Source organism: Dasypus novemcinctus, chromosome 1 (genome assembly GCF_030445035.2).
Source record: "Dasypus novemcinctus isolate mDasNov1 chromosome 1, mDasNov1.1.hap2, whole genome shotgun sequence".
NCBI classification, from domain to species: Eukaryota; Metazoa; Chordata; class Mammalia; order Cingulata; family Dasypodidae; genus Dasypus; species Dasypus novemcinctus.
The window spans coordinates 41,468,959-41,492,623 of NC_080673.1; the positions used below are offsets into that span (position 1 = coordinate 41,468,959).

At 45.4% G+C, this 23,665-nt stretch overlaps 1 protein-coding gene across 1 annotated transcript in view; it reads left to right on the forward strand.

The window, feature by feature from the left end:
- The window catches only part of GATB (glutamyl-tRNA amidotransferase subunit B), a 101,738-nt gene that overhangs the window by 61,451 nt on the left and 16,622 nt on the right, over positions 1 to 23,665 (forward strand). Inside the window, exons 6-10 of the mRNA XM_004469802.5 lie at positions 1,962 to 2,075; positions 5,249 to 5,333; positions 6,038 to 6,082; positions 7,657 to 7,846; positions 20,120 to 20,253. Coding sequence (XP_004469859.1) covers positions 1,962 to 2,075; positions 5,249 to 5,333; positions 6,038 to 6,082; positions 7,657 to 7,846; positions 20,120 to 20,253 — 568 coding nt within the window. The remainder of the gene's footprint in view (positions 1 to 1,961; positions 2,076 to 5,248; positions 5,334 to 6,037; positions 6,083 to 7,656; positions 7,847 to 20,119; positions 20,254 to 23,665) is intronic.

The window sequence follows — 23,665 nt, forward strand, 5'->3', positions numbered from 1 at the left end:
TGGAGTCGTTGGTCGGCTTGCGTGAGGAGCTGGAATGATACAGAGCACACCACGGTAGCAGGATGAGAGGAGGAGCTTCATGCAAGTTGACTGGACAAGGTGGAGTTGCTATGTCAGGAGTCAGGATGCAACACCGTAATCCAGGCCTGGAGCTCTGACAACTCAGGCGAGGTTAGTAGTAGTGGAAAGGGAGAGGAAGTGACAGATACGAGGCATGTTTGGAAAGAAGAATGTCTAGGATTCAGTTGGTTGGATATAGAGGGCAAAGAAAATGGAGACGCAGAAGAGTCCAATAATGTTGGGGATGGTTGAGTTTCTTGAGATTCAGAGAAGTGCAGATGTGTCCAAAAGGTGATTAAACATCAGCAGCTATAAAATTTTGTAAAAATATTGAGAAGTCAGTGCTAGAGATATAGTTTTGAGTAAGTTTTGAGCTGAAAGCACCTTTCCCCTGACTGTCAGCATGGGTAGCAATTGGAACCATGAGGCTGGGTGACCTTTTCCCTCTTCTGAGGGAATAAGAGAGAAGAGCAAGCAGAGGCCTGTCTGCTGCCTCAGCCTGGTGGTGGACTGAGCCCCCACAGTTCAGCAGTGGGGGGATGACGGAAAGTCAGTTTCAAGGGCCTCCTCTTCTTGGCGTGGAATTTATTTATACTTTTTTCTAATATATACTCTTGTTGTGAAGTATTGGAAAATGGATTTCTTTATTCAGCCCATCAGAGCACTTGTGCTTGGGTGGGTTACTTTTCTTTTCTTCCTTTTTTTTTTTAATTTAAAAACCTAACTAGGAGCCGAGTGGATATCTGGGGGGCACGAGTTCTAAGCTGAGGGGTCACCAAGTGCGAATGACTTGAGGGGGCTAGTGTGTGTTCTCTCACGAGGAGACCGTCGTGGCTGACAGGAGTGAGGGCATTAAAAGGTGGAAATACTGGCATAAAGAGACGTGGGTGCAGGGTGCAGAGAGAGGGATTAATACTGCCTGGGGCGATCAGGAAAGGCTCCTCGGGGTAGGTACTTGAGCCGGCACTTCAGACAAGGCTATAAAAAAAAAAAACCTTACTAGGAAAATAGAAATCCAGCCTTTTGTCTGCTCTGTTTTAGATATTGTAAAAGGTACAAAGTGTGATGATTTCTTACCTTCCTCTCTCTGTTTGGGAATTTTTACACCCTCTTTTCCTCACCTGTCTCCCAGTCCTCTGCACAAATCATCTGCTTCTTTGGGGGGGTTTGCTCCTAATCTGAAGGGGCTTTGGGGCCAGAGAATGTTCTTCCGAATGGGGTCAGCCCCGACTCCTAGTCCCACCACATAATCCCCGCTTTTTAATAGCAGTGTCCCTGCTATAACAAATCCTCCCAGCATCAGGAAGGGTTTCATGTTTGTGGAAGGAAGAGATTATTACAGTACCTGGAGGAAGGAGAAGAGAAAAAGCCCAGGTTTCTGGCTCTTGCCCTTGAGCGGTAAATTCTTAAGGACTCTCATAAATCTCTCAGAATCACTGTTAGAAATCCGCATTCCATTGGAGAGCAGCGTAGGGCTATCAGATAATCATTTTTGAGGGCTTCCCCCCATCCCAGCTCTGACACCTTGAAAAAAATTTCAGAATAAAACTGAGTAAATCTCCATTTTAACAGCATTGGTTTTCTTAGCACAAAAGAAATTAGATGGTATAGCCACAGCTTCTCCCCTGCTCTGCATGTGCACGGTGCACACGTACCCACACACACACAAGTACATGCATACGTACCATATGCCTTAAGACTATAACTTCGAGTGGACAGAAGTGCCAGCCATGTATTTCAGGACCAGTGGTACCTTCTCTAAAGTTAGGTGGCTGTAACTGACTAGCAGGTAGAATTAGATACTGCTTACCCTGACAGTCTTCAGTCTCCTTCCTTAAGAAGACCATGTTGCTTAACAAGATATTTAAAGACATGTCTTTTTTTTTTTTTGCTCTTTGCAGAGGGCCAGTTGAGAGTGGATGCCAACATATCTGTGCATCATCCTGGGGAACCTTTGGGTGTTCGCACCGAAGTGAAGAATCTCAACAGCGTCAAGTTCTTGGCTAAAGCAATAGGTGAATGTCAGCTCTTACACCTAACATACCTCTTTATACCAGTTTTCTATTGCTGTGTCACAAACCACCCCTAACCATACTAACCATTTCAGTCTTCACAGCTGGTGAACTGGGTGCTTCTTCAACCGGTCTTACTTCTCACCTTGACTCAGACATGCAGCTGTAGTCAGCTGGCAGCTCAGCTGAAACTTAGGATCCAAGGTGGCCTCGCCGGTCTGGGGCCTGGATGCTGGGTGTCTGTTTCTCCATCCACCTAGCCTTTATGCAGTGGTCCAGCCGGGGCTTTCCTGTCGGGCGGTGGGAGTGCTCCAGGAGGATGGAGGCTGAAGCCTCGAGGCCTCTTGAGGCCTAAGCTCTGGAACGTGCAGTGTCTCTTCCAAAGCATTCTATTCAAGCAACTTGAATTCAAAGCAGATTTAAGGGGAGGGGAAATAGACTCCACCTTTTTATGGGAGGATATGCAAAATATATTGATTAGGTTTTTCCATTTATTTCATTCTTTCTGACCAGCCTGAACTTTTTTTTTTTTAAAGATTTATTTATTTATTTCTCTCCCCTCCCCCTCTCCCGCCCTGGTTGTCTGTTCTCTGTGTCTATTTGCTGTGTCTTCTTTGTCCGTTTCTGTTGTTGTCAGCGGCACAGGAATCTGTGTTTCTTTTTGTTGCGTCATCTTGTTGTGTCAGTTCTCTGTGTGTGCGGCGCCATTCCTGGGCAGGCTGTGCTTTCTTTTGTGCTGGGCAGCTCTCCTTATGGGGTGCACTCCTTGCGCATGGGGCTCCCCTATGCAGGGACACCCCTTCGTGGCAGGGCACTCCTTGTGCGCATCAGCACTGTGCATGGGCCAGCTCCACACAGGTCAAGGAGGCCCAGGGTTTGAACCGTGGACCTCCCATGTGGTAGACAGACGCCCTAACCACTGGGCCAAGTCCACCACCAGCCTGAACTTTTTAAAGTCATATTTGTTCATCATTGATTAGCCAGTACATTTTCCTGTTTTTTAATGTTTCTACTAATGAACTGCATGTGCGATCTTATTGGATCACCAGCGATGATAAATATATAATAATACATAATAAATACAATATAATAATAATTAAAGTATAACAGTTGATTAAGATAAACATCTCGTGCAGTCCCATAGAAATTGATAGCTGAATCTGAGGGGAGGACATCTCAGACATCTAAAAATATTCTGCATAACCAAAGATCTCTTATGAGGAATAGAGAAGCTAAGGTAAGAGTGGGGTTTAAAGAGCACGCCATCAAGTGTACACAGAGAGCAAGAATGTATTGCTACAGCCAAAACGTTTAATGGAGTCTTGGGCCTTGTCAAGAAAAATTAGAACCAATACAGGACAGATTATTCTAGTCTTTCATAAAACCATGATCCCCTTGAACCTGAAATGATCAACCAGCCTCAGTGAAGACATTCTTGGTCTATGCATTTCCTGGTAAAAAGCATTAAAATGGTTAAAGCATTCTGACCTACGGGAGGGGAAGGAAAAGTTCCCATATGAAGACAGACTAAAGAAGGCACACTCTTCTGTATCTAAAAGGGGATTCAATCCATGTTTCTAAGCCATAAAAAGGTTTGGTTCAGGACAAACCTTTTATAGCCCAAGTTTAAGAAGGGGGAGCTTGGAACAAAGAAGTGAAGTTCCACTTCCCCTTGTAGGTAGTAAGTAAGTGTTCTGGGACTTATTATTCTAGGAGGTAATAATGGTAACAAACAAAACAAATGAGTGACAAGATTTTACATAGAGTCATCCATATGGAGTTATGAAGGAGACGCCTGGCTTGTTTTTGGCTCTCCCTAATCTTCTCTTGTCCTATGAAGTACCCTTTGGAGCAGCAATCTCAGACAGAATTCTGAGCTTGGTAGACCTCTGGTCTGACTCTCATTGGAAGAACCAAAACTTTGCTCTTATGGTTTAGTTCTCCAAGCCAGGCGTTTTTCTACTGTAATTCTCTTCCTATGGTAGGCCTGTTAGCCAGCATCTAGTGCCAATCAAAGAGAAAGCATTAGAGTGGGGGGATGGGAAGAAAAAACTGGCATATTTTGATGTTGCTTTGCTGCTTTTTAGCAGTTCAGATAAAAGGATTTAGGTTTGGGCAAATGAAAATGTTGTACGGTAGAGTGGGGAGTTGCAGGAGAAGCTAAAGCTCTTTTCGCAAACAATCTTAGAAATTGTGGCTATGTTTTGATTACCACAGCCTGCCTTGTTTTATGGCAGAGGGCAGATGGCATAGAGCAGTGATTCTTAATCATTTTGGGTCACAGATCCCTTTTATTTTTTTTATTTTTTTTTTAAGATTTATTTTTTATTTATTTCTCTCCCCTTCCCCACCCCCAGTTGTCTGCTGTCCATGCCCATTTGCTGTGTGTTCTTCTGTGTCTGCTTGTATTCTTGTCAGCAGCACTGGGAAACTGCATCTCTTTTTTGTTGTGTCATCTTGCTGTGTCAGCTCTCCGTGTGTGCAACACCACTCCTGGGCAGTCTGTGCTTTTTTTGCACTGGGCGGCTCTCCTTACGGGGTACACTCCTTGTGCATGGGGCTCCCCTACATGGGGGACACCCCTGAATGGCATGGCACTCCTAGTGCACATCAGCATTGCGCATGGGCCAGCTCATCATATGGGTCAGGAGGCCTGGGTTTGAACCCTGGACCTCCCATGTTTTAGGCGGACATTCTATCTGTTGAGCCAGAATCGCTTCCCACAGATCCCTTTTAAAATATGAAAATTCTGGACCTTCTTTCCAAAAAAAATGTACATATGCATATACCCGACTTTGTATATCATTTAAGGAGGTACCAGAACCTCTTGAAGTCCATCCACAACAGCACCATAGATCTGGGCCATTAGACCTAGATATTTGTCCCAGCTACGTTGTTTTATCTATAGTTAGTTGTTATAATCTCTCTAAACTTTGAGCTTTCTCAAAAAATGAGGGAATAGGACTGAAGGGATTCCTAAGGCCCTTTTCAGCACCATTATTCTGTAATGGAGGTGAGAAGACAGTATCACATGTAAGAGAATTACTATACGCCGTCCTATTCCTGATTGTATTTTTATTGAAAGATTGAAAAAAGATTTCTAATTATTGCCTGACTGAATGAAAGATATAATCAAAATTCTAAAATATCATACTAAGTGACTGTGTTTTCCTTAGACTATGAAATTCAGAGGCAAATCCATGAACTTGAGAATGGAGGTGAAATTCTAAATGAAACTCGATCGTTTGATTACAAGTTGGGGTGAGTTTTGTTGAAAAGCCTCTCAAGGGCAGCTGGGATGAGGGTGGGGGCAAGAGAGGCCTGACCTAGAGCCTGGGCCCTGCGGCAGAGAAGCGCGTGACTTGAAGAGGGAACTGAGCTTCTATGCACTTCAGTGTCTGGCTTAGTGAAATTAGAAAAAGACTGTTTCCTGCTGGGGTATAATATACCCTGTAGGGATGCTGAGAGTTTAAACTGTACGTAAGTGCTTACTTAGTCTGATTCTGGACCTTCCCTTGCTCCAGTTTGCCTGCTTTGCTGCAATAATTTTTATTTCCTGCATAATCTATTAGATCTTTACCATCTTAAGCTAGATGTAGAAGAGAGCTATGACCTGGTTGTAGAGGGTTGTTGTTTAGGTAACATTGACACTAATTTTCTGAATCTAAATTGTGAGGATTTTATGCTTTTAGCAGAAGACTGAAAAAAGCTTGAGAGCCTAGAATTTGAGCTGGGTAAAAGTTGGAAACATTGAAGCATTTTCCTTTTCTTGTTTTTAATCATTTTAAACAGTGCTCTTTCCTTTATTGTTATTTTTAAAATGTGTTCATGTAAGTATGCCCTTTGGAAGGCTGAAGCACTCGCATGTGTGTGCCTCCCTTGCCAGCGGGGCAGCCCCCTGGCACGTGTGCTGGCCAGTGCTGTGCGTGATGTTTCCTTAACATTTTCTCATTTAACTGTTGTAGGTGCACCGTGCCCATGAGAGACAAAGAAGGAAAACAAGACTACAGGTGGCCACTCCTCTTTTCAAAATACCATTACAGTGTTGGAATTAACATATTAAAGCCACTGAAATATCAACATAATGATCCTGACTAGTTTTTAGGAACCACTTCTTGCTATTGCTGTTGCATGATGAAAAATTTAGACTCTCTATTTGATGTGTGTACCAAGAGAAGTAATATTTTCCTGAGTCAGTAGCCTAAGAGTGGCTTGCTGGACTGGATCCAACTGTTGGAAGACACCTGTTCACTCGCCAGCCTGTCAGAGTTGTCAGAGCGGAAAGTCTATCCACTGAGGTCGGGCCTAAGCTATTCTGATTCTTATGTTCAGTAACAAATTGAGTCCTATACTGAAGGTCCTTGACAAGAAGTGAGGAAAGAGATGTATCTGTTCATGGTATTTCCCTGAAAACTTCAGAGGATATTCTTTAATTGAGAAATTAGTAAGAGACCCATGAATAGAGCAAGTAATAAGAATAATGTTGATTGAAAATGAGCCTTTACCCCCTTGGGTTTAGCAGATTGCAAAGACTGAACACTCAAGCAACAAAGTTATTGAGGCCAGTTGATGTTTCCCATGTGAAGTGCAGGGAATCTAAGTGCAGCTATTGCTGTCAATGAGAAACAAACATAGCATCATTCTATAGGAAGGAAGCAGCCCATAAACCATAGAGCAAACCTCACTCTGAAGCATTCCTTTTCATGTGTTCTGTCAAAGCCAGGATTATTTTAATTATTGTGATCATCTAGAGTCAGTCTGTTCTTCCCAAGAACCTTTTTGTTCTTCTGCATTGCTCCCTGCTCTATCTATGCTACTGTCTTGGAATTTTGCTTCTAACTTGGCCAGTGGCTCCAGCTGGATCCCTGAGGCTATGAGGCGGTTGGACTCAGGAAGCTGCACTTTGGTTTCCTCTGGCCTTCAAAAGCAGGCTGAGTCATAAACAGATTTGGCATTGAGGTGATGGGTCACTTCCACGTCTAACTTATTTCTTTGGAGCCCACATTTGTTCTGTGTCACCTGCTTTTACAGAAACCCTAGACAAGCATGCGTTGAGAGAAAACAGAGCTGGGGTACAACTGAGGGAGGGCCAGCTTTGTCTCAGAGTAAGGCAAAATCTATTTATTCTCCTTCTCAAGTAGGGCAGGCAGGTTTTTTTTAGGCTTTTCATTTATTACACAAATACTGCAATAAAATAGTCAAAGTCAACATATGGGAGGAAATCCTCATTCTTCCTAATAAGGGAATTGCTCCCATTTGGTCTGATTTTTTCCAGCCAACCTTATGAATATATACTTTACCCACACTTATGTATCATAGTGTGGCTTCGACTCTGTTATGCTGAGTTCACACCACCATTACTCTATCAGCACAAAGAGTGGCAGAGTTGTTGGTTATGACATGTAGATTACACTGGCGCAAGGACTAGATCCTGGAAAACAGGGAGACTTGCCAATATAGGATATTAGAAAACTTTGCAAGGACGATGGCATCTAAACACAGAACCATTTACGTTAATGATAGATCATTTTTCCTCACCAAACCAAACACTCCCAATTTGCCCCGGCCTCCTCTCTCTGCCCAGGTTCATGCCAGAACCCAACTTGCCGCCGCTGTTGCTCTATGACACCGCGTCTCTGCCTGCAGGCGTGGACTCGCAGCAGGTGATCAACGTTGACCAGATCCGGGAGAGGCTCCCGGAGCTCCCCAGCCGGACCCGAGAGAAGCTCATTGAGCAGTATGGGATGCTGCCAGAACACAGCCTCACCTTATTGGTAGGTGTATTGATCAGATGCTGATAAAACCCAGCTCAGTGCTTCAATTGATGCTCTCCAGAGACCCCTTTGCAAACAGTTGGCATTTTCCCCATTTTCCCACAGATGCTTCTGAGAGGACTACAGTGTATTAACCTTTGCTCACCACCCTTTATGATAAATGCTCCTCTTAAAGCCGAAAGATGAAAAAGAATCTCATGTTAGTCATTTCTTCAGTATATAAACGAACAGCTGCTCACAGCAGCCGTGTCGTCTTCTTGAAGGCAGTCCAAGGGTTATGAATGAGTATGTTCCCGTGTGCCTGCAGGACAGAAGAAAACCAATGTCTAGGGCTTCTCGGTGTCTGGCAGTATTGAACCATGTCAGGGTCTGGCAGGACGGTAGGTTCTCAAAAGCCAGCAGTTGTTCTACCAACTGTAGAAGAAAACATTTATTCACAGGAAATTCTGAGAACTATTATTTAAAGGTATCAGTCCTTTGAGGCTTGAGTATACATCTAAAAGGGCTGTTAGAGAATCTGACACCACTGAGATCTGTTTAGGGATTTTCTGTCCTTCTGAAAGTTTCTTGGGCTTTGCAGTTTTCTTTGTCATGGCAGCATTAAAGTGATATGGAATCAGTGAGTTTAGCATTTTGTCACAGTTGTCTTCCACTTGTCTCTTAGGGGGGATGTGGAAAGTTTTACTGTTGGCGTCTTTCAGAGATCAAATATATGCCACTCTCTTTTGAAGTAGTGAAATATTTGGAAACTTGGAATTTTTGCATTTTAAATGAGTAGTCATAACTATAAAGGAATGCTAGAATCGTATATATGTGTCTATGTATGCGTGTATGTGTGCATGTGTATCTGTGTGTGTATATGTTTATTTATGTGCATATACTTCAATACCAGCAACGTAGCACAGTTTCCAGGACAAGGTAGGCTATCAAATATTTTTTCAATGAATGATTCTCTCTTTATCTTCCTCATCCATAAGTTGCTAGCTGCAGAATTATCCAGAGTCTCAGATGAAAATACCTCTTTTATTCCAATAATGATTAGGCATGATCAGTTCTTTCCTAATACTTCAGGTAGACTTGATCTCCACCTCCTGTGAGCTGCTGTTGTAGCTTCCTCAGATCTCCATAGTGATCACATCACTGTATTTTAATTATTTATTAGTGTAGCTGGTTCATCAACTAGAGCTCCCAGAGCCTTGAAGTCAAGGGCTGTTGGCTCATCTCTCTTACTCAACACAGACTAGCATATCAACAGTGCTTAGTGCCAAGTCTTTGAATATATGAATAAATCCATTATCTTCCCATATAAGCCACCATTTAAGCTGGAGCCTCTTCTGACTCAGGTGTTTTTGCTAGGTCAATTTAACACAGCTGAGTTCTAGTCTTACGAGTTGTCCCCACCATCTTGACCACTTGAATTTCCAGCCCACCTGAAATAAGTACTCAATTCCAGACCTTTGTTTTATTACATATTTGCCAAATTAAATAAGAGGTGGGAGAAAGGTGACTGAGGTGCCTCACCTCAAAGACATCAGTTACCCATCTCCACTTGACATTCTACCAGGTGGAGGGAGCAAACCCTTTAAAGATTGCGTATGACGAACCAAAGTTTCTTGGCCATTTCTTTGTTCAAGACTGGGATTTCAGAGAAGAAGCCACTAAACATAACATTTAAAAAAATTACATGTCAGGTTTCTCCATAAGAGAAGTGAAAGAACCTTTTAGAGGGGTTATTTCTCGTCAAGGCACTGCCTGAATACATACGCTCCCTTCGGAGAGCATCTCTGGAACCATCGTGCTTGGCCTCCAGAGAGAGTGTGAGGGGGAGGGCGGCTGGTTCCCCTCCTTTGAGCATAGTCGTGTGAGGGCAAGGACCTTTTCATGTTCATGTTTGCACCCCAGCCTCTGTTCCCTCTCTTCTTTGCCATGCCAAGAGCCAGGGGCCTTGAATAAATATTGAAGGGTGGCAAATGATTGAGTAATAGTTTAGGGCCCTATTTAGGGAAATCTACCTTTAATGAATTAATTCATTTCAGCACTTTTATTAGTATGTCCTGTATAGCAGGTACAGAGAGAAGGGCGAAGAGAAAAAAAAATGTTTTCTGTGCCTTTCAAGCGTTTATATCCTCTACTACACAACAGCTAGCCAGCACACATGGCAGATTGGGGCAGATTGGGATAGAAGTATAAAATACGATGGGAGCCCAGAAGAAGTAGTGATTGATTTGATTGGGGTAAAAGGGGAAAACTTCAAGGAAGTGATTTTTGAGCCAGATTTCAAGAGGCTTACTTTTTTTTTTTTTTTTTTTAATTTTTTTTATTTTTTATTGACTTTGTAATAATATTACATTAAAAATATATATGTGAGGTCCCATTCAACCCCACCCCCCCACCCCCCCCTCTCCCCCCCCCCAACAACACTCGTTCCCATCATCATGACACATCCATTGGATTTGGTAAGTACATCTTTGGGCACCTCTGCACCTCATATACATTGGTTCACATCATGGCCCATACTCTCCTCTATTCCATCAAGTGGGCCCTGTGAGGATTTACAATGTCCGGTGATTAAGGAGGCTTACTTTTTGATAGCTTAAAAATGTGCTTATTTTTATAGCTTGCATATAATGTATTAAGTGATTACTTTGAAAAAAAAGCTGGTACTTGAGATTTCCCAGATGAGTGGAAATGAGAAAGAAGAGAGAGTGATTCAGACAAACGTATTTTCCTGAAAGTAGACAGCCTGGGCCCTTACGACTTTGTAATCACTGGAAGCCAAGTTACTCATAATGTACCCAAAAATGATAGGCTCTTGTTTTTTTTCTGCCTTCATCAGATACACAACAGATTGCTGAGAAGGGCAGATGCACAAATCTAATGAACCATCTTTCAATCTAAAGAGTGCCCAGGAGTATTCATTAGACAAATAGCAGTGGTGGAGGTGTGCTTCACGGAGCTGCGACTCCGCGTGCCATGCCTTTGGATTGCTTATTAAATTAAGCATTAGGCATATACTCCGCCCTCCAACATGCTTTACCCACAGATAATAAAAACTTCAGAATTTAACTCCAGTCTTTAATTCACCTTGTCATTTTATTGTACAGCAAGCACGAATTATATATTGCTGACATTATCCTTGATATTTGCAGAACTCCAGTCCTATCCCTTGGTGTATATAACACAGTGCCTGGCACACACAGGCACTCCATGATTTGTTTGTTCAGTGAATCGAGGACAGATGAGTGAATGAATGAGATTCTGTTACAGTATACATTAAAGTTCTGGGAGAAGTAGGTGCCCGTGGCCAAAGCACCCCTGCCTCTAAAAGTCAGTATATAAACCACCCATTTGACTTGCCAGCAAATCATGGGTGACACAGGTGTTGCTGAACTCCGCATCAGGAGACCCGGATGCCATTTCAGTGAGGCCTCGGCCTGTGGCCTTATGCAAGTCACCTGATCTCTCTGACTCCTGTTTTCTGAACAGGCTTAATTAGGAAATTAAATCAAATCTACATCCTGATATTTCCTCTTAAACCCTCTTGAAAATCCCCTCCCAAAAGAAAACCTTTATTATTTTTTTTTCCCTCTGGCACATAAGAAATATCTTGCCCCACCTGAAATGTCATCTCTTCAGCTAAACTTGCTTTCCTATCTTCTGTCACATTTAGCCTTGCTTGATGACATTCTTTGTAAAAATTAAGGAATGGAATATGGAAGCTGAGTTGCAGGTATTAGGATTCTGAAACTTGAAAGATTCTAATTAGCATAACAAATTCTTTTATGAGTCAGTATATCCAAGCACATCTAGTAATTATTAGAAAAATCAGGATTACTTCCATGTGGATTTTTCTTGGGAAAATAATCCCCGCCTGATTTCTTGGGGACCTTTTTTCCTGAACTCTCTATCTGTCTGTTACCTGACTCATGGAATGCAAGTTAATTTTAGTCACTTGCCTAAACAGCACATAAAAACCTGCTCACTTACGGCATGCTCTGCAGTTTACAGTGCAGCACTTTTTCCCTTATCCTCACAACAATTCTGTGAGATAGGTATTGTTCTCCCCATTTTACAGGTAAGGAAACTTACCTTGTGTGCTTAAATATAAGGCATTAGTTAATTTTCCTAAGTATATGGTGATTTAAAAACTTTTGACCACCTCCATTGGTTTTTTTTTTCTTAAAGATTTATTTATTTATTTCTCTCCCCTTCCCCTCCCCACCCCAGTTGTCTGCTCTTTGTGTCTATTTGCTGCATCTTCTTTGTCCGCTTCTGTTGTTGTGAGCGGCACAGGAATCTGTTTCTTTTTGTTATGTCATCTTATTGTGTCAGTTCTCCGTGTGTGCGGCACCATTCCTGGGCAGGCTGCACTCTCCTTCGCGCTGGGCGGTTCTCCTTACGGGGCGCACTCCTTGCGCGTGGGGCTCCCCTACGCGGGGGACATCCCTGCATGGCAGGGCACTCCTTGCGCATATCAGCGCTGCACATGGCCAGCTCCACACGGGTCAAGGAGGCCCGGGGTTTGAACCGCGGACTTCCCATGTGGTAGACGGACGCCCTGACCACTGGGCCAAGTCCACCGCCTCCATTGCTTTTTTAAGATACCAGATTGCCCTATCAATAAACAAAGTGCTATCTACTAAGTAGCATGAAAATTGAGCAACTCCATTGACCGACTGGAAACTATCTCCATTTTCCAGATTGAACAGTTATGTTGGAAGAGAGGTGAGTTAAGCTTTCCTCTGCAGCTTCATTTATTTTGTTGCTGAAACTCTCTGCTGACTGAATCATTGAGAAGTGCGCCTAGGTCAGACAGGGTGTGGACTTTGTGAGATGGTCTGCCCAGTGCCGCCTGGCACACAGGAGCCCTTGGGAAGGAACGTTGCAGGACAGGTGGCCGTGCTGAAGTCAGTGGGACCGAAAGATTTAAACCTCACTGCTTCTGTCGTGAGCGATTTCAGTGGGAAAATGGTGCCGCCTCCTCCATTTAGCCTTCTTTGAGAACCTGCCCCACTCAACATCAAATGTGAATGTTTCCTAGAGCTTTGTCTTTTCCAGGGTTGCTTTTAAGTCTCCAGGGTAGGGGTTCAAAAACTGCGTAACTCAGGGAACCTGAGGAAGAGACAAGCCCTCTGGAGTCCCAATCTCTCCTCTGACGCTCAGCAGCTGGCAGGGCTCTGACGGGGTAACCAGATCCATTAACCCCCACTCCTCGTCCCCCAGCTGAGAGAGGAGAAAAAGGAGTCCCTGACCTCAAATATGATAGACATAGCAAATCCTGGGTGAATTTTTTTTTAAAATGTGGTCGAGCAAGACTCCCAAGAATATGCTGCCAGGGAGAACACTGGCACCAAACCACCCCAAATTTGTTCCTTGAGATCCACATAAGGCAGAATTTTAAGAAACTGCCGCCTGCTTCCAGGGAGGCTGTAGAAAAATGCAGTTGTGAACCCCTGAATCAGTAATCTGCTCTGCCATGTGTGTGTCTCTGTTTCTGTATTCAACCTCGAGCTGTTTCATCTTATTTGAACAACTTCATTTTCCCCAGCTGGTTATTCCCCAATTGAAGTCATAATCCATTGTTTCTGACATCATGGAAAAGGTTAAAGTATCTCCAAGGGACAAAGAAACAGAAAAGACATCATGACTACAGTTGGTTGTTAAGTGGATTGTTTTTCAGAGCTTTCCTTTGAGTCTCTAGTAAGCCTGAAAGGGCCTGGTTTGCTTTCTGGATGAATTGCCTATCAAGTAATTTCCCATGATAAATATCTGTCTATCCCATATATATCACTATTTTAAAGCTAAATAGTTTAAAAAAGCATCTGAAACCATATTGACTAGCTTAGACTGCCCCCATTTACCGTAATGCAAAGTACTCACCTCCTAACTACTGTTTAAGAAAAATCCATCTGGTCAACATTGTTCAGCATATTTTAGCTCCATGCAATTGTCAAAATTGATTTTATTCTCCATTTTACAAAATTGCACCCAGTGCTTGCCTGCTTTAACCAATATTTACCCTGGTAAAGTTAAATGTAAAGGTGCGGCTTCTAAGTCCACCCCTGCAAAAACAACAATTCATTTCTTTCAGAGACTTGAGCCCAGGGGCTTTCAAAGCCTGCCGACCTGTCAGGGACCTGCCCACGGGGGTGACTGTGCAGGGAGTGCCCAGGGTGCTTCCCCAACTCCTCCTGAGGCCTGAGGCCCTGTTTGTGGGATGACTTCCTCTCTGGGACACTTGGCATTATTGACGTTCCAGTCAGCTCTCTGGAGGAGATGAGCACCCCCCACTGTCCTCAGGCTTTGTCGCTGTTCCCAGGCCGCAGCTGGGAAGCTGCTATGCAGCAGCAGAGGTTCTGAGTGTTGCGACTCTCAGTTTGACAGTGGTGGGCGTTGGCCGGTCGTAATGTGATTATAATCATAACTGATATCTTGACAGCATACTTCTTGTGTCCCGTTCTAGCGGATGTAGTCTTCTAACTATGCCTGTCTGCTGTCAACTTTTATTACCTGAATTATTTGGATTTTGATTATCCAGGGGAAATTCTTATTCCCAAATTAGTTTCCGTCAACATCTCCTAGAGTTAATATATCTCAGAGAACGTAGACTCATTTTCACATTAGTCTCAGCCAACTGTAAATGAGAAAACTCCCTGAATGGAACTGGTACCCTGAGCTGAACGCAGATGTGGGTATTTCCTGGTTTGGCTGGGAACACAGCACAAGGAGAAATTGTTGGGACCAGAGTTATCTGAGATGCTCGGGGCTGCTGAGCCCTGCGAGGAGCCTGAACCAGGGGTGGAATTTGTAGGGACCAGAATAGGACCACGGGCCTCAGGTTATCGCTCCTTGGGACAGACTGGAGACCATCCCCTTGTTTGCTGCGTCAGGGGCAGGCGTCTCTGGATCCTAAGTCTTGAAGGTGGCCCTGACGGCTCAGGATTCTGGCTCTCCCCTGACGTATCCAAATGGAGAGCCGTGCGCCTCCCTGCCCAGCTTCACGTCACAGAACTAATTTTTCTTCTCCCCACTGAAGAGTCCTTCTTCCTCTCACTGGAGCGCTTGCTGGAGGAATTTCACGGGAAATCTACTGTCCGTGAAAAGCAGAGGGAGGACCCCGCCCATGGCCCGCGGAGGTGCCAGCCCCTCTTAGCGCAACTGCTGCTTTCTCTCTACATCCCTTCCGTCCCCATCCCCACCCCCGGCTCTCGGTGTTATTTTGGGGGCCGTTTTTCACCCAGTTGTGAGGTTTGGGTTTTGTTTTTGCCACTTTGTAAGAATGACCACATTCACCAGGAGAATGAGGCAGCGGCAGGCACCCCAGGCTGCTCCCGTGTCTGCAGCGTTCTTGAGGGGCTGCCTCACCCCCACCCCTGCCACCCAGGGGACACACTCACTGCCAGTTGTACTTCGGCGAAATGACGGATGATGACATGTGAGAGACCAGCTGACACCGCTGTCATTGGTTCTGCAGCTGCAGGACGTCTCCAGGATGGGGCTGCCTTCCCTGCAGGCACAGCTGCCGAGGGAGCCTGGGCACCCTGCGGGAGTCACCCATGTTAGAGGAAGTAGGGTGCCATAGAATAAAATAGTGTGCTTAACACAGGAACAATGGGATTTATTCTTTCTTTTGCTTTTTAACTTACTTTTAAGGAAATTTTAAACTACAGAAAAGTTACATCAAAAATACAGAGGGGGAAAGCGGCCGTGGCTCAATCAAATGGGCTCCCGTCTACCATACGGGAGGCCCTGGGTTTCCGTCCTGGGGCCTCTTTGAGAAGGCAGGCTCGCCCGTGATGCCACAGGCCCAGGCGCTGCGGAGAGCCGACTCAGCAAGGTGACGCAACAGAAAAAGGGAGACAAGCAAAAATTCACAGAAGAGTGCGCAGTGAATGGACACAGAGAGCAGACAACAAGGAAGCCACTAGGGTGGGGGTGAATAAATAAATAAATACAGACACAGAAGAACACACAGCGAATGGACACAGCAGATAGCATGCAAAATGCACGGGGGGGAATACAGGGGACTCCCATATACCCCTTCTCCCCCACTCATGGATTTGTTCCTTTTTTTAAATTTAAGATTTATTTTTTATTTTCTCTCCCCCTTCCCCCTGCCCCCAGTTGTCTGCTCTCTGTGTCCATGCACTGTTGTGTTCTGTGTCCGTTTATATTCTTGTCAGTGGCACCAGGAATCTATGTCTCTTTGGGTTGTGTCATCTTGCTACATCAGTTCTCAGTGTGTGCAGCCCCACTCCTAGGCAGACTGCACTTTTTTCATGTGGGGCAGCTCTTCTTACGGGGCACACTTCTTGCACATGGGGCTCCCCTACGCGGGGGACACCCCTGTGTGGCAGGGCACTCCTTGCGCACATTAGCACTGCGCATGGGCCAGCTCCACGCGGGTCAGAAGGCCCTGGGTTTGAACTGCGGACCTCCCATGTGGTAGACGGATGCTCTATCAGTTGAGCCAAATCCACTTCCCTCATGGATTTGTTCTTAATGTCAGAAGGGACTTCAGAACCATGCAGCCTTTTGGTTTGGGCATACTCGGGATAAATTCTCTGTGGAGAGGGTGCGGGGATGCAGAATGGGCGCGGGGAGCCCTGGCCGCCCTCCTGTCCCCTGGCAGCCTGCTATAGCTAGGGCCATGCCTGTCTTCAGCCAGATCTGGGTGCAGGTGGGTGCCATGCCCCAGCTGGGGGACCTCAGGATGTGGGTGTACATTGGCAAGGTCACAAAGTGAGCTTGCCATTTTCTCCTTCTAATTTATAAGGCTGGGGTCTTTTGTATGTTCTTAATATGTTAACCTTTGAGCAGCTGGTAGCTGTCAACTAAAATGATGGACGGAAGTGGGGAGAAGTGCCGCCTTCACATGGGCTGGTTCCCTCACATTGTGCCTGGCATCGCGTAGGTGCTCAGGTTGCAGCCTCCAGGAATGCCGGGATCAGAGGCAGAGTGACACAGGTCAGGTGCACAGACTGCAGAGGTTCGAATCCTGCTCTGCCTTTCCTACTATGTGATCTTGAGCAAGTTCCTTCAGCTCCTCAGGGCCCTCATCAATAAAAGGGAATTATAACAGTACCTGCCTCATAGGGTTGCTGCTGGAATTAAATGAGTTGATGCAGAGAGAGGGCTAAGAACCGTGCCTGGTACCTATTGTTGCTGTTGTTGTTTTTGTTATTATTCCTGTTATTAGCACATCATCATGAGCCCTGTGCGGCGCCCAGCTGGGCCACTGCCGCTGATTGCTGTCTCTCGCAGGTATTCAGTGAACACTCCCGAGAGCCTTTTGACTAGCCCAGCATTGCTAATCTGGTGTCCCTTTTAGTTGCCAGTGACAAAACACATACATAGCTGCTACATAACCAACTGCTCCCCAACTAGTATTTTCTGGGCTTCTTTTTCTTCCCCAAGTCTGCCACTGGACAGCTGTCTCTATCAGGTTTCATTCAACTTATAAATATTGTGCAACCTCATTTATGGCCTTTGCAGTGCTTCATCATCAGGATCCCAAGACACGTGGCTTAAACAGAACCAGAATTGCAGTGGGGAAATCAGCCTTTATCCTATTCCAACTGGATTGTTTCTCTGTGTTTTATCATCTCTGAAAAAAGAATGCAAAAGATGACTTTGGAGCAAATAGCTCCAAAGCTATTTGCAAGGGGAAATGGAGCTTTCTTCCCTGAACGGGCAGTGGAGACGAGTGATCCTGTGCCTTGCCTCGGCCGCCGTTGATAAGCCAACAAAACCGTTAGCCATGGGGGGCTCCGTTAACCTCGGAGAGCTAGATCTGGCATTGGCACTGGGTGTAAACGAATACTCTGGGAAGTTTGATTAAAATGTGAAAAAGATGTCTGTGAAGACTGTCTAGTAGTATACAGAAGATTGGACCAGTTACCCCTCCGCCTTAGCTGTCTCTGAAGGAACAGTTAGAGCCACAGTCAGCCATGGGACTCGACTTACTGTGCGGCTGAAGCTGCAGTTCTCTTATTTAGGCTCGATTAGTGCTGAGTTGAAAGCTTGCTTATTGTCTCCGAGAAGGACGTTAAAGGTCCCCTGATGTAGTAGCCTTTTTGTGTTGCTCTAAATATGATTTTTATGTAAGGGAATTACTGGCCCACTGTTTTTCTGAGAAAACCAGATGGCTGACACTGCCACGTTCACCAGGGATGTTCACTGAGATTTGTGCCAAGCTCATTAGCATTTTCCAGTCTCATCGAAAGCGAAGACGACCTTTCCTCGAATGCAGTGATTTTTCCTGAAAAGCGGGCTTCTGCTCTAAAGAGCCAGAGCAGGCAGCCCGTGTGCAGCTTTTATTGACCCATCACTCTGGGCAGCGCAGCTCAGGCTTCTCCGGCCCTGCTCTCTGTAGCTCACCCCATCACAGCCGCAGTTTCTTGTCTGCTTTAAACTGTGGACTGAAACCACATATCCCCTAGTGAAGTACAGTTCCCGCGCGAACGGCTTCATCACAGTGCTGACATGAAAAGACAAACAGAAATCTGACTTGCCATGTTATCCATCCAATAAAAGAATCACCCAAGGGTAGATGAATAGATACTCATCACATCCCAGCAACTCAGCCAAGCCTATGAGTTCAACTGCAATATTTCTAGGTAGATTTAGAAAGCCTTTCCTTGGCAAAGCAAAGCGTTCTCCTTCTGACAGCTCGTTCACCAGTGGGCCAGGCTGGTGAGAACAAAGGGAATTCTGCCCGTCTGATTTGGGCCAGACAGTGGTTTTCTCCTTCCCCAGTGATTTGTGTACCACTGTGGAAGTTTGAATACTTTTCCATAAGTTAAGCAGAACTCCCTCTTCATGTTGCCTGACTTTGCCTTTATCTATAGTCAAGCTTTGGCTGCTGAGGTGGCCTTTTGCCCTGGTTTAGCATGAGCAGAATAATAGCATTGGCTTGAAAAGAGATTTGAGACATTATTCTGGGCTTACTCAGTAGACTTGTCACCAGAGAATTTGTTACAAAGGGAATGTAGATTTTATTATGGAATTTCTACTTTAGCAAATGCATGCCTACATATGTATTTTAGCATTCACAATAGCTAAACATTCAGAGCACTCTTTGTTAGTGTGTCTTGCTTTTTCCCAGCATCTTATTTAAGAAAATTCTTTTGGTTAATGAAGGTTCTGTGCAAGGGATGGGGGTGGGAGCCTTTGCCACAGCGTGAACTTAAAAGGGAATAGTTCGAGGAGTGTGGTTTGATTGGAATTTCAGCAGGTAGGGAAAATCTAGTAGTTAAAACTTGATTCCTCTGCAGTTGGAAATTTCAGCCTTCCCTTATGGGAGTGGAACACATCTTTCTTTTTCTTCTTGGAAAACAAGGGGTAGACTTTGCTAAATTTCTTGGGCTCTGCTGAATCTGAGCTGGCAGCTAGACGTAGTTATAACTTGATGAGTTCTTCAGGGGATCCTCTTACTCCCATAATGAAAGGCGAGCGTGGTATGGTAAGGAAGGAGAGCTCGCCTGTGATTTAAAACCCACACACCTGGGGGCGGGGGGAAGACGCCGCTTCCATCCACCTGCAGCTGCCTGTGCGCAGCCCCTGCCGCAGGCTGCCCCTGGAGGGTGCAGGCGAGCGGCCGGCCTGGCTCCGGAGCTCGCGGTCCAGAGGGGCAGCAGCAGAGCCAGCCCGCCCGGTCCTTCCCGGGAGCCAGGTGAGAGGCCGGGTCAGCTGCACACTGCGCAGCCCAGGAGTCCGGAGCCCGGGGCCGTCCCTCCGCTCTTTCCACGGCCAGCGAGGGTCATGGTCCCGCGAGCTGCGTTAGACACCACCACCGTTCTGTCTACCTCTGGGGATGACCTGAAGATGTGTAGTAGGTAACAGTCCACTTGTGTGTTTTCTGAGGCATGATAGTCTGTTGCGTCTTGATTTGCTTCTTTTTTCATTTCCTTCTTCCACCAAGCCTTAGGATTCGCAGCAGAAGGATGAAGGTTGGAGGGCATTTGGGGCCCCGTGGGGCTCACCAGCCCTGGCGCCCAGGACCAGGGCTCTCTCCCATACACCGACTCCTGTGGGAAAATGCTGTGTAAATGCCTGGGGACCGCAGAAGGAGAAGTTGAATACTTGCTATTTACTGAAAAGTGATCTGAATTTTTGGGTGACGTCTCTCAGCGTTTAGCAAAGAAAGAGTGGATGTCTCAGGGGAGGGAAAGGGGGACAAGGGGGACAGTTTCAGATTTGCCTTCGGAATGCTGATCTCTCATTGGTGGGGGAAGCTTTATATAATTTTCTTTCTTTTTTTTTTTTTCACAGAATGAAGTTGGCCTACTGGATTTCTTCCAAAATGTAATAAAAGAAACTAGGGCAGAACCAAAGAAGGTGACGAGTTGGGTCCTCAATACTTTTCTGTGCTATTTGAAGCAACAGAACCTTGCTGTCAGTGAGAGGTGAGTGAGCTTTGGGGATTTCTTTTTTTCTGTTACGATGAACTCTGTGTCCAGAAGCAGTTGAAATAGGGCAGGCCCAGTTTCTTGCTCTCCTTTCCCCCTCAGGATATCCTGACAAGGCAGACGTCCCTTGTGAATTCCACATTCACAGAGATGTCCTCCATCCCGTTTGAAAACACTCATTTATTCAAACCTCTGACTGCACATTACGTCCTTGGTACTGTGGTGGGGACTGGGGGCTTGAGGGGGAGTGAGACAAGGCTGCACACTGGGCTGGGAGGACAGCGACGTCAGCCGGTGTGATCGCTTAGGCTGGAGGAGTGACAGGAGCCTGAGCTGAGGCCAGGGAAACCACGAGAGCTTTCCTCAGAAGGTGGCGTTTGAGCCAAGCTCTGGGGGGCTGGTGGGAGTTGCCGCGAGGCAGGCCGGGCAGGAGGTCTCCAGCTAAAGCAGCAGCAGACGAGGGGGCCGGGAAGGAGGGGGGAGCGCTGGGTTGAGGGCCAGGGGCCACCTGGAGGTCCTGTGTGCCTTTGTCAACAGCCCTTGAAAGCCAGAGGTCACAAGTTCAGGGGTGGGGTAGAAGAGCAGGCTAGAGGCAGGGACACCAACCAGGAGCCCGTCGCAGGAGTGTCGGTGAGCACTGGCGCAGCCTGAGCCACGCAGCCATGGCAGAGCTGAGAAGCCGGCCCAGGGGAGGGCACGCAACCCCACGCCGGCAGCACTTCCGGTGTACCGCTCGGGCGACGTGGTGCGGTGGAGGGCAGTGCTGTTACATCTGGTAAGAGGGAAAGGACGGGGAAGAGTTGAGAGGGAAGGGAGTGGAGGACGCAGGTCTTGTTCCACTTGGGCCATGCTGGGTTTGCGCTGCCTAAGGACACGCGTCCCCCTCTCCGGGCTACCCTGTAGGCTTGACATATGGACGTGCAGTTTCCCAGGATACCTGGGAGGGTAAACTCGAGTGTTCTCATTTGTTCTTTCTCCAGCACTTGCTTATTCAGGCTCTGCTCTGCACTAAGCACTAGGGAAAACCGGTCAACAAGGCAGACACAGGCCCTGCTCGCGAGGACTGGCAGTTGGAAGAAAGTAGCAGTTACGCTAAGACCTGGGTGAAGGCTGAGCAGGGTTGGTCAGGCCCAGTGAGAGCGGGAAGGCGTTCCAGGCTTAGGGAGTGGCCTGTGGGAAACTCCTGCAGTGAGTCTCAGCATGACACTCTGGGGAATGCAAGTTTACAAGTGTACGTGGTCTTCGTGTTCAGTGCTGCTCTCAGTGTGTTTCTGTGGCTCTGTGGGGTCAGCCGCTTCCTTACTTGGCTGCTTCCCAGAAGGGAGCTTGGTTGAGTTCACCTCTCTGAACCTCAGTTTCCTCACTGTAGAGGTCACTGCTGGCAAGCAGACAAGGAAGGAAGTGCGGGTATGTATCTTCTTTCTCATTTTAAAAACGATTTATTGAAGCATATCATTCATACATTGAAAGAACAAATTGTTTAGTAAATGTTTAGTAAAAGTGTATAGTAAAAGATGTGAACTTACAAAACAAAGATGCATAACATCGTACAGAACTCCCATACATCACCCCAGCACAAATACCTTGCAGTTGTAACAAATTATGAAATATGAAATATGTAACAAATTATGAAAGAGCATCATCAAAGTATTACTACTAACTATAGTCCACATCTTACATTTGGTGTGTTTTTGTCCCAACTCACCCTGTTATTTTTTTTGTTCATAAACCAGACAGTTATCTAAAGTGTACAGTAAATGGCCTTTGGTATAATCATCAACTTGTGCATTCATCACTTCAGTCAATATTAGAGCATTTTCATTACTCCAAACAAAACAAAACCCACTTTCATATCCATATGTTAGCTCTAATTACAGATCCTATGACATGCTTTCACCATTTCTATTCATTTCCAAACAACTTTTTACCAATTCTGCACAGATTAAACCTCATCTTTCCATTCTCTAACCATATTCTTTTGTCTGTTATATTTTAGCTAGTAACTCCATGAGTTTGCTCATTGTGTTTAGTTCAAAACAGTGGCGTCATATAATATTTGTCCTTTTGTGCCTGACTTGCTTCACTCAACATAATATCCTCTAGGTTCATCCACGTTGCCCTGTGCTTCACGACTTCATTTCTTCTTACAGCTGAATAATATTCCATCATGTTTCCATCTTTTGGCAACTGTAAATTTGGCAACTATGAATAACAGTATGCAGATGTCTGTTCCGGTGGCTGCTCTCAGTTCTTCCTGGTATATACTTAGTAGCAGTAATGCTGGGTCACATGGTAGCTCTATATCCAACTTCCTTAGGAACCGCCAAACAGACTTCCACAGTGGCTGTCCCATTCTACATTCCCACCAGCAGTGAAGAAGGGTTTCTCTCTCTCCACATCCTCTCCAACACTTAGTTTCCAGTTTTATTAATAGTGGTCATTCTAGTAGGAGTGAAATAATACCTCATTGTAGCTTTGAATTGTATTTCCCTAATAGCCAGTGATGCTGAGCATTTTTTCATGTGGTGGTGTTTTTTTCACCAATTATATTTCTTCTTTAGAAAAATGTCTATTCAGGTCTTTTACCCATTTTTCAGTCGGGTGATTTGTGTCTTTAATGTTGAGTTGTAGGATCTCTTTATATATCATGGATATTAGACTGTAGCCAGATGTGTGATTTCCAAATATTTTCTCCCATTGAGGAGGCTGCCTTTACTCTCTCTTTACAAAGTCCTTTGTGGTACAAAAGTGTTTAACCCCCTCTTCCCCTGAGGTGGCTCCTTTGTCTGTTGGCTTGTTTTTGCTTATTGTCTATTTTTTCTTTAGGAGGCATCAGGAAATGAACCCAGGACCTCGCATGTGGGAGGTGGGTGCTTAGCTCCCTGAGCCAGATCCATTCCCTGCTTGTTTTGTTTTGTTTTTTTTCTCATTGTCTGCTCATTGTTTTTGCCCATTGTCCATTCTTTGTTTTTGCTCAATGTCTGCTCATTGCTTGTCTTCCTTAGGAGGCACAGGGAACTGAACCTGGGACCTCCCATGTGGGAGGCGGGTGCTCAACTGCTTGAGCCACAGCCGCTCCTCTAGAAGTGTTTAATTTTGAGGAAGTCCCATTTGTCTCCTTTTTCTTTTGTTGCTTGTGCTGCGAGTGTTCAGCAAAGTGACAGGATGCAAGATATCACATAAAAATCAGTAGCATTTCTATACACTAGTAATGAGCAAGCTGAGGAAGAAATCAAGAAAAAAAAATCCATTTACAATAGCAACAAAAAGAATAATCCCCCACCTCTAAGATCTTTTAGATGTTTTCCTGTACTGTCTTCTAGGAATTTTATGGTCCTGGCTTTTATGTTTAGGTCTTTGATCCATTTTCAGTTGATTTTTGTATAGTGAGTGAGATAGGGATCCTCTT